The 11,782-nt window shown below is 42.9% G+C and overlaps 1 protein-coding gene across 1 annotated transcript in view; it reads right to left on the bottom strand.

Moving 5' to 3' along the window:
- The window catches only part of EPHA4 (EPH receptor A4), a gene marked incomplete at its 5' end in the record, with an annotated part of 62,053 nt that extends 52,316 nt beyond the window's left edge, over positions 1-9,737 (bottom strand). The window contains one exon of the mRNA XM_010283015.1: positions 9,582-9,737. Coding sequence (XP_010281317.1) covers positions 9,582-9,737 — 156 coding nt within the window. The remainder of the gene's footprint in view (positions 1-9,581) is intronic.
- Between the last annotated feature and the right edge of the window lie 2,045 nt (positions 9,738-11,782).

Genomic DNA, 11,782 nt, shown 5'->3' with positions numbered 1-11,782 from the left:
TGCTGCCCTCAGGGATCGGTCGCGTCCAGCCCTTCACATATGCCAAAGGGAAAGTACAGACACCAGGACCCTCAGTGTGCCCAAGGATGGACAGGGTCTCACCAGGCTGCACCAGGACTGCAAGTTCAGCACCACCACCAAGCCATGAGTCAAAAGGAGAGTGCCCCTCCCTTGACAAACTCCATGCACTACAAACCCACGTCGAAGGACGTGCTCTAGCTGGGCTCCCGGAGCTGGAGGGACTCCAGCGAGACAATCAGATAGGCACGATTTGCTGGCCATAGAAGATGGACTCCAACCAAGTCAGCCCACCCCTCTCCCTACAGCTGTAAACCTGACCGATCTATGCAACTGAAAAATACGTCTGGATCTGAGGGTAGAGTTGTAAGTGCACTGTTCTGAGAAAATGTATTTAAATGGTTATGGCAAAGGTTTTAATATCTCTGGGTTTACATCTTGCTTCCTTACTACTGATCTGCCCAGCAAGGTGCTTCTCTGCAAGAGTCTGTGGGTGTATGCAGTAAATTCAACTACAGTTTTCTACAACTGGACCAGACAGACTTGTTTGACATAAAGAATACTGTCTCACTAAAACAGTTAATTTAGTTCAGCAACAGTGCATAGTTAGGAGGTATGGATTAAGAGACAGTGAAAGGGGAATGAAATAAATGATTCCCAGCAAAACAGCTCCCGAGTGACTTAGTTGGCCCATAAAATGACAAGACATAAGGAGGAATTTGCAGCTTGGTTCTTTGCTGCCCCAGGTTCATAGGATGCCAGAATTCCACTTTTAGACAACAGGCAACCCCAAATGTTGGGCAAACAGCTTTTGTTCACCAAAGCCATAAGCAAGTAAAAAAATTATTTCCCCTTTTCTCAGAGGTCCTGTGGACAAAGCACAGAAGATAGTCGTAGGCTTTGGTTTGGCCAATTTTATATGACAGCTATACTGTTTTCTTGGTTTGAAAAACAAAAAACATCACCAAACAAATCAAAAAGCACCTCAGCACAGGGTTGTGACACCTAATGCCTTTAAAGTGAATTTAGCACTTATGAGAATCCCACTCTGATGGCACCCAAAATAAAGGTCTCTAGCCACGAACAGCCGCCTGCGCGCAGTCCTCCGTCACGGCCCGTCCCCTGGCGGAGGGCTCGTGCCTGGAGCTCCTTTCTTTGTGCCAGCTGAGTCCTCAGCCACTAACAGTGGTAGTGGATTATTTTGGCAGCCACATTACCCATTAAGGACTAAACTGATATTATCAGTATTTGGACTCTAACCACATCTGTTTACTACTAAGCTACGGTATGGTTAATATCTATTGCCTTGAAAGAGCTGTCTGTGGGAGGAGCTCTTATTAAAAACGCAAGCTGAAACCTACACTCTCCGTGGAAGTGCTAATGAAGATATTTCAAACATATACCCTCAAGAAGGCAAGACTTCATTATCAGCATCCTGTCAGTCACCAGATCAGTGCATTTAAAATGTACCCTCCTTTAGAAGAAAGATGCTTTCAAAAGTGACTAAGTAACAAGCAGGATGAGGCTTTTGAGCCCTGGAAGAAGAAAATTATTTAAAAAATAATTTACTCAGTCTATCTGTGCATGTGTGTAAAAGCACATTTCTCTATCAGGTAATGGATGTCCCTGCAGCCAGGGCAATGGATAATTATTTTCAAGTGGGTTGTCACCCTGCATTCAGTCTGCATTCGCCTGACAGTGTGAAATTGGAAGGAAGCTTCATTGGCAATTCCCACCAGACATCAGAAAACCTCAAGCATGTAGAAGAGACTTTAATCTTCTTTAAGCATTCCTGGACTCTCCTTGAGGAAAATATCACCTCTCTTTTTTGAGGCAGAAAAAGTAGATCATAGCTTGATAAGGATTAAAAATTATTCTAACAAGCAGTAAAAATAATACGATAACCTGTAGCAGTTTGAAGCTTTCTAACTTCGCCCTCAAACTGAGGAAACCCTACAAACACACTGTTAAATGCAGCAGAGTGCCAACTACGGGTGTTTGTTAATCAAAGTCAATCAGGCAGACCAGCAGGCTTCAATGGGCTTTGGACGGGGACTGACAAAAGGATCCTCTTTAGGAGCCTGCTCCAGAGACACTGACCCTCTTCATCCCGGGTGATTTCAAAGGGAACTAAGGGTATTCAGAAATCTTGAGCTAATTTGCTACATAGTGAACAAGATTCATACAACAGGGAAGGTTGCTATGACTCACCATCGTTTAAAAGGAGCCTAGTATGAACTGGCCTGTTTTGAATCAGCGACTTGGCCTTGGCTTACTACAGAGGAGCAGTTAAGTCTTCGGTAAGTTACAGGACAGGAGGCACCTGGGAGTAAGCATCCAACTTCAATATTCAATTGCTTTCAATAGCAAGAAAACGCAACTAGAAATGCACTGTCAGAAGTGGTGAAAAGTTTAGCACATCTGCTATACAAGCCAGCTTTTGCGTGCAACACAGCAATAATAAAGAGAACAAATAAAAGAGGTGGAAAAAGGAAAAGATCCATCCAATGACCAACTCCAAAGATCTTTGGAGCGTATCTACAAAGAGCAATGAAACGTCACTAGAAGTACATCAAGTACCTTTGAAGGGGCTAGCTCAGGCACCAAGAGGCAGTATGACTCTGCTAAGGCTTTTAGCCGTGTTGCCAGCCTCGCCGATGCAGTGACCATGCTGCTACTCTCTCAACGAGGCCCCACAACGCCGTTACTGTACAGATAGCCTTTAACAATTCTAGTCAATACTCTGTAACTCAATCGTGATCCTAAAATTCATCTCCCTGGAGGCAGGGCTGAGTGTGAAATAGTTTACCATTTTCAGAATGGATGCAAAGAAAGTAATTATTAAATAATCAATGTCTTTAAACTCTTTAAGTTCCCTCACTAAAATGTCTGGCAAAGTGGCACAGCCTTCAAGAAAAAGCACCTTGGCCTCCTCTTTCCATCTCATAAAGCTTCATTAAACATGTACAACTGTGGAGCTGTCAATAATGTTTCAGCATGTGAGCTGTGAAGCCCTTCAGATAAGCCTTTGTTGTTGATCTTTAACCGTCTGAAAGACAAGTTATAATGCAGAGTAAACACCTGGGCTGTGTAAGTTTAGACTCAGAAATAAAGCCCACACTTTCCTGTGACAGTTGTATATGTTGCTGCCACTAATTGCTTCTTTCAGCAGTTGTGGACAGGTCTGATGCTGTGGGCTAATTTACACAAGCACTGACAGCTCGGACAACCCTCGCTTCTTGTCTGCCTGGCTATTCCCGACCATTTATCATTATAGATTATGTGTTTTTACAACTGGTGAGTCCAAAGTCAACAGTCCACAAGATGCAGCAGCCACTTGAAATATCAGTCATCTACTCTATTTCCACTCCCTTCTCCTTTCTGTGCACGGTTAGCATTACAACTGGGTTTTAATAAGGCAACTGATTTGATAAACAATTCTTAATTTATTTACTCAGGCAAGACTCCTTTGCCTTCAGTGGGAGTTCTGCCAGGCTAGGGATCCTGGACCAGCGCCAATGACAAAATGCCCATTTTACTAGCATGTATGACTTCCCGTTTACTTGCCAAGAGAACCCTGGTTACCAGCTTCACAATAGGCTTTGTTCCTTTCACCTGGAGAACAATCCAATCAATATTTCCTCTTCTCTCCAGGCTCTCCACTGGTGTGGGAAAATTGATGCTTGCAGGTGCCACCCCTGTGGGTTCTGGGTTTCTCGTCCAAAAACTGCCATAGAAGAACATTCTGCATTGCCACATACACTACGATGCATTATCGCATCTACTCTAATACGCTGTGCTGCAGACAATACCACCTGTGTTCACTCACTCTTTCAAGATAAAAAGAAGAATTCCACTGTGGATACCAGAAAGTTATCTGACAGTCTGACAGAAAAGAAATCCAACCAGAAAAATAAGCTGTTCTGTCACTGGCCCAACTGCTGAATTTCTTATTGTGTTAGCCCTCTAATTTACTTCAATGACTCTACAGAACTGGGTCCTGACTAACCAAATCAAAGCCCCCACTTAATTGAGTAAATTCCTCTGTTAAATTAAGGCTCTGGCCAGAAAATCAGAAGACAGCTAATAAACAGTTGTTGTATTTAAAGGAGTGATGATTTTAAGTCTACTGATTATAAACACACATTGTCAAATTACTCCCGTCTCTTCTCTTCAAGCCATAACCACTCCCCTTCTTATTCAACATTTTCTCAATTCCTTCAGCTCATCACCACAGACAAGGGGAGACAGCCTTCTCCTTTGAGATTCCCATCACTCACAATCCCTTTCTCTCAGTTTGGCAGCGATGGATGGTCTATTTTCCCAGCCTATGTGGAAAAGAAAAATCATTCTCTCCATACTGCCTACCCACTCTTCCCTCTGCTCTTGCAACTGCCATAGTGCACCTTAAAAGGCATTTTAATGTATTGTTTACATAATGAACAACCTTATATGATGTTTTAAGAACAAAATAATTTACTTAAGCTACGGACATATATAAAGATGTGGAAGAATTATTATGTCATAAATTTAACTTCTGAAGATCAGAGGCTGTATAGGTATATACTTCATATTACAGAGAATGGGCTCCAACAGCACAGGTTAGACTGAAGTAGTGCCACAAGAAGTATGCAAACCCTGGGAAGGAAGCATGGCAAAGCCAGTGCAAAGCTACCTAAAACATACTAGCCAGCATGACCACGCATTGCACCCTACTTTCTCATTCTTGTAAAAGCTGGAACAGTAATAATCAGTGTCTGTCTGGAAATTTAGAAGAGGTACAAGTTAAGTTGAAGGAAAAAGAGCACATTTGTTTATATAGAAGTCTAAGCAATCATAATAAACATATGCTCAAATAATCAGCTCCTGTGTAATTACTCATTTGCAAGCACAGTTATTAGGTAGGTAAATTCAGTCTTTTTTGAAAATGCAGGTCAAATACGTATCTCTGACATATATTAAATGCAACACAAGATTGCACTAAAGGCATGTATTAGGCTGTAACATTTACAAAATTGAAGTGTTTAGACCTTTCAGACCTTTTTTTAAAGCCTTGACCTTGGAAACAAATAAGGACAGTGTTATTTTAATGTGCATTCAAATTTTAACAACACAGTCACACAGCTCTAGTGGAATCCACATTGAGTTTCCACTGTAGATTGCTCATCATTTCATTATGGTTCATTATGCTGATAACTGTCAGAAAGCATTAGAAGCAGGAGCCTTGAGTAATAGCACTGAAATGGTAATTTAAAAACAATATACTTTCTGGAGGAAATACAGCAGTGCACTAAATTCAATTAGAAGAGGCGAATGTAAAGACAAGTAAGTGACGTTTGCTGTTTGAAGTCAGGCTCTTCGATTTCTTGATAACCTAAACTGGAGAAAGCCCTTTTAAAGCGGGCACTTTTCCCTTGCATCTCACTAAATTTGCTCTCATTATCTCTAAGCTTCTCCGGTATAAACTGTCTTAAATGCAACCGTTTTAGAAATATTTCAGGCCACGCCAAAATATCAATCAATCAGTCACTGTTTGGGTGGCACAACGGACTAAATTATTCAGGGTCATTTACTGAGACGGATTTCAAGCTGGACAGTCTATGCTGGTAATCTCTCTTTTGTAAAAGGCTCCCAATTAAAAATCATTAATAATCTGAATTGAACAGGCAATATAAACAATACAAAACCGTCCCGTTCTCACTCATAATGTGAGCATTGTTTGTTAAGAAACAGAGAATCCGACTCATTAACGGTGGCGACGCAGGACCAACGCCCATTAACTTGGGTGGAAGCTGCACCTGCCTGCGCCAGGCTGCAATTCACAGAGTATCTCCATACGGAAAAGCAAATTCAGGGATGTGGACCATGATTGAGACTGACTATTTTCCAGCCTGTGATTTGTGTGTTGGTAAGGCACTTTATTCTCCATTAGATTGCTAACCTTATGTAAGACCCATCCTCTCAGCAAGTACTGAAATATAATGAAGGTCTGAATAGTTGCTTTAATACAACTTTTGCAATGCTTCCAAAAGGGAAAGGTGTCCATGTTTTCCACAGTTTATGCTCAAGTTTTTACAGGTCAATCATACCATCTCCGTGCCCAAGCACACAGCTGACAAGCTCACTGTACTTCAGAGTTGAAAGCCTAAATTGCTGAGTTAGGTCAAAGTGGCAGATCCAGGGCGGCTCTGCTCCTCAGTGGTGACAAGACATGTTGATGATTATCCCCACGAGGCAAACTTGAAGGAGAAGATCTATCAGTAAACATGTGTATGTCAGGATGTCTGTGCCTGGCCGTCCAACACAGCCCACTCCACCATCTGCTATGCTCACATTCCTCCACATTCTGCTCTTACTTGTGGAAGAGTTAAGCCAGCCATAACTGCTCACTCTAGCAGAGCTAAACCAGAGCAGAATACTAAAACTTGAGTTTGAGTTATTTAGAATGGATGCCTGGCTTACCTGAAGGTTAGGCACAGTTTTTACAACTCAACAACGGATGGAGATGAGAAAACTCTGGAGCACCTCTGCTGACCAGTGCAACAGGAAGTAGGTGTTGCTTTTATTACTTACCATGGGAATTGAGAGAAAGGAAAAGGAAGGGGAATTCTCCGATTCCCTTTCATCCACTAGCACAATCAGGCTAATGGAAACTCGTAACAGTCTTCCTTCCCCAACCTAGAAGGCGAGATAAGTGACGAGGCCAGCCAGTTTATTACTAAAGGAAATCAATAGCCAAGGGTCAAAGCTTTACAAAAACACATCCTAAGAAGCCTGAAGTTCTTAATCTTAAAAAGTATTTAAATAAAGAAAGGATCAATCCACAGTCCATTCCAGGTGTTCTCTCCAAATTACGCAATGTTACTTTTATTCACCTGGTCTAATAGTTCTCCAAGTGAACAGAAACCTGATTTTACAAGCCAGTGGAGCAGAGTCTATCTTTTTGCTAGAAGAATGGATCTCAGATACTGTGTTTTATTTCTTCATTAGTGCGCCGTCACACTGAGCGATTACTAAATGCAGGACTGAATGAGAATACCAGGGTTAAAGAGAGCATAATGAACAAAGAAGGTGCCTGATTATTATGGCTGTCAGCACAAGGGAATTGGGTTTGTCACCTGGTTTAACCAACTGGTAAGAACTGATTAGAGTCTGAATCCGTCTGAAAGAACCTTTGATGTTTATCCTCCCTTCTGTCTCCACATCTTGTCAGGAAAGGCAGACAAATGGGGAGCTTCTTCCGGAGGGGCTTCCTTCAGCAGAGGCCCTCTAAACGTTTTCTGTCATTTGCCTCAAGTGCATGGGCAGAAAGCCGCTCAGTGTGGGGAGCACAGCAAACGAACGGCCCCCGCAGGAGCCCCTTGCACCCCACTCCTTGTGCAACGCAGAGGTGCATCACACATGCAGGGCTGCATTTTGTGTCTGTGCAGGTACCACCATTGTAGCAACAGTCAAAGACCGCTAAGGCAGACCTCAAAAAGGGGATATTACCAAGCACAGCAGTGAGTGGTGGAGCAAAACTGCCCCACAAGCCACCCCAGAAATAACCTCCGTGTCTTCGTTCACCTTGGATCACAGAAAAAGAAGCCTTTAAGCTACAGGAAAATTCAAAGCTATGAAATGGGACTTCCAGAGGCAGGCCTGTTTTCCAAGACCAGGTAGGTGTCTGTGGGATTGTGGTGTTGGCTTGCCTCTGCACGCCAAGGCCTCCTAGACTGCTGCAGAGATGAAGACTGAGGCCAGCATCATGGCCCTTGCCTTCTCTTCTTCCCCCTTCATATTTTCAGGGTAAAAGACCAAGATCAGGGACTTAACTTTGACTGACCTCTGAAGACAGGAATGGGGAAGGGTGCCAGAAGTAGGCCCAAGACTTGACAAAAAAGGGCTAAGCTTGCAGGGGCACATTTTGCAATACAAGCGAAGATATGTATCATTTGCTCACAATTCCCCCATCTGGAAGTGTTTTGCTTTCTCCTCATGCTTCACTCACTGCACAGGCTTATTTAAATTCAACCAGTTGATTACTAACTTGATTTCAATTTGGTCAGGATATCACTCACTAGGACCAGGGCTTTATGAGAAACTTCTGCTAGTATAATGTTATTTAGGGTGCACCTTCTGAACAATAGTTTTATTGTTGCAAAAAGACATTTTTCCTATCAAAATGGTCAGACTTTGTATCTCCTAGTGTAAATTATATCATAAAAAGCATGTTCCTACCCACTTCGGCAAGGTTTCACAATACAGTTAGACCTCCATCCCCAGTCAACATTTGGCAAGGGATATACGGACCTGTATGCTTTCCTACTAAGCAAAAGCAGCTGCTCCTGGCTATGCCCAGACCTGTCTAACAACCACCCAGCAAAACTCGCAGCTGAAAAGAAGGAGATCACTGAAGAAGAGCTGGAATCAAGGGGGTGTGGGGAATGGATGAGTGCTGGCTTAGTTATGGACATGCTTTGTTTCTGCCTTGTAAGGGAGAAATTAAGATTTAAATAAATGTGAGTCATCTCTCCAAAATTAATTTGGAATATATTAAAATGTTACAAAAGAAATATCTCAGCCTTCCCTCACTCAGACACACATACTCTCTCTACATAAATATACAGCTGAACTCCAAAAATCTGGAAGCATTTCCAACAGCTTTCAGGGAAAGCCACACATGGATATCCCCTGGTAAAATACAGCCCTTTCACTTACTGTTTCAAACTGCTCTGCTCCTACAGAAGTGAAAACCAATGAACTAGATGATCACGATTTAACACCAGGGCATGCCTGGAATCCCAGGTCTTCGTCTGCATGAGCTGTTAAGCAACACATAGGACCAGGAGCTGTTCCAGCAACCCCGCGGGTGTGCTCAGTGCACTACGCCTCTTGTTCTCCCCGCTGAAGGCATTTTGGTGGAACTAGAGCAAATTCCATTTGCTATACATGATGTATTTATCTACAAAGGATAAAATAAACCAACCTTTGGGTGTTTGTTTCATTAAGGTTTAAGATTTACTATTACCGTCCCTTTCAGAGGAACACTTTTATGTTCCTAAGGGTCACCAGCTATGTTTTGAGCAAATTAGATATATAAGAAGATTATAAATATTACCTATTTACCCTAGGTCATACAATTATGAGAAAAGCTTTCACAGTTTCTACAAATATCAATACTTAAAGAGATGAAAGGTGATGTGATCTACTGGACAGGTCCTTGGACTGGAACTTAGACCTGTATTTTATTTCCAACTCTGTTACTGAGGTGTGCAAGTCACTCCCTCTTTTGTGGCTTTGTCTCCTCCCAGTCTCCTGATTTATTTAGACTGTAGGCTCTCAAGGGTCAGTGCAACCATGTCTTTGTTCAGAATTCAGGGCTGAGAACTAACACTTTCTCTCCCAGAAGCATGAGCCACAATGCAAACTGCATTTGCAAAGGGCTATAAGAGCTACGGAATGCTTCTCTCAGAAACAGGACACTTCTTAGAGACACAGTATTTCCAACATACACAATGAAAGAAAGACAGGAGATGACATGGATGATAAAAGGGGAAGACACTGTTCAAAGACCAACTTACGAGTGCAGGGCATGGAGGCAGCATCATTTTCAGCTCGGAAAAAGCCCCGATCGCAGGTGCAGGAGGTAGAGCCTTCCCAGATGGAGTAGCTGTGAGGCGGGCATTTGGCACAAGCAACATCTGTCGAGAGCGCCTTGTAGTATCCAATTTTGCAAGCTAGATGGAGGAACAGGAAGGGAGAGTGTTACTTGCCCAGGCTGTGATCATAAATTGCTAGCTTACTTATTCAAAATCAAGGCAGGAGGCATTTCAAAGAGATCTAATGATGTCCTCTTAGCCCCAGGTGAAGAATTAACAAACATCACACTCCTATATCAGGGGATACTGATTTCTAATTCCAGCAAGAGCCATTTTAAAAGCCAGCTTGGAGATGGTAAAAAAAAATACTCTTCTATTGACACTGCCAGAGAATCAGCTGCCTCTTTGTGCTTACTGGGGAGTTGCATGTGACTTAACCCATGTCCACCTGCATTCACACACACACAGAGAGCATGACAAAAGGGGTGCAATTGGTTTATTCTATGACCACTTAAGGAATGGCAGCTGACAGTCAGACACTGCCAATTTTTAAGAGGGAGTGGGACAGGAACCCACTGTGATTGGCAGCGAGGCCCTCAGCCTAACATGCCCGGAAACAGCACGTCTCCCTCCTGGCAAGGCAGGATTCATTTGGCTCTTTCTCCCCAAGGGAGGAAACCAGCAACGCTCTCCTCTCCTCGAAGCCAGGGCATAGCAGTAGCTGCACCACTGCCACCAGGTCCCACGTGCAGCTGGCAAGCTTTCGGTGACATCATCTTCATAAATGCAATGCTTACATGAATGGCTACTTTTACATCACTTGGAAAAAACTCATTAGCATCATTAATAACACATTTTAATAGTGGCTAACAGGTATGTCATCCTAGATATTTCTCCCTTGGCTAGAGATAAAAGCCCACCATAACCACTGGCTTTCAGCACTGCAGAGGAAATACCCAGGCATGCAAATGTGTAAAAATGAAAGGTTGTTCCCAGTATTTACTGTGTGACTCACGCTCACATCGCGTCGTTTATCACCTACGCTACCTTTAGGGTTCCTCTGCTGTGCACAGGCTCCAGTATGCAGGGTGCAGGCCCCCACACACTCGGGGTCGCTCTTTCTGTTTTACCCTTCCCTTAGTCCTCCTTGTTCTTTCCCTCCTTCTCTTATGAAGCCCTCCAATGGGAAACAGCGAGGGATTTTACTAACACATTTATAAAACAGCAAATTACTTCACTCCTATTAACCAAAGCCATTTATGGAATTTCCTTAACGAGTCCTAACTTTACGACGTGCCGTACACCATCTGCAAGAGAGCTGGGAGATCAGCCCGCTTTCGCCCGCTGGGGCTCTCGCCGGACCAGAGGACCTTACCAAAACACACTGCTCAAGTGACTAAGATTTATGCTTCTAGAGTTTACGCGCATTATGTTATTAGATAAGGTTCAGCCTGCAAGGTGCTTTTTGGCCGTGCTTCAAATGGCCTTGGGGTTTCGATTAAAATCAGAAGCCACAGCTTTGGCAGGAAGACTCACGGGGGCCAAACCCAGCCTCCCCATATCACAGACAATTAATCCCTGCACACAAATACAAACCCACTGGGTATGGCCTATCAGCCAGGCAGCCGTGGCACAAAGGCAACCCGCGTACAATAGTTTATTCTGCTTGTGATACAAATTGCCAAAAAAATAAAATAAATAAAAAAAACCATGGAAAATTGCCTTTCATTTTTGGGTATGATTTGCAGTATCTGGTGAGTGAGTTGTACTATCGCTACATGTCCTCCTGTGCCTGGTTTAACAGCAGCAGCATAGCGGCAGATGCTGATCTGAGAGATTATTCCTGGTTTTCACTGTCACAACTCAGATCAGAAATACGCCTAAGTCTGTATATGACCAGGACAGACACTGACAGGCAGAATCTTGCTGCCATATATAAAGACACAGCATGGAAAAACAGAATACAACAGGAGACCAGTCTGACTCCTTTTATCCACAAAATTCTATTATTCAAGTTTTTTTAAAATCAAACATGTAAACTCTTAACATTACTGTTAATAGGAACATAACAGTTTACAGAAATTACTAAACAAAGAGCTGTCTAGCATCTTCCTAGTATTAAAATACTTAGATGATAAACCATCTAGCACAAGGCTGAAGATCCTGATCAGTCTGTAACTTGC

This window comes from Phaethon lepturus, unplaced genomic scaffold (genome assembly GCF_000687285.1).
Source record: "Phaethon lepturus isolate BGI_N335 unplaced genomic scaffold, ASM68728v1 scaffold90, whole genome shotgun sequence".
Lineage (NCBI taxonomy): Eukaryota > Metazoa > Chordata > Aves > Phaethontiformes > Phaethontidae > Phaethon > Phaethon lepturus.
Note: the sequence above shows the minus strand (reverse complement) of the source record. Positions and strands in the feature narration are given on the sequence as shown.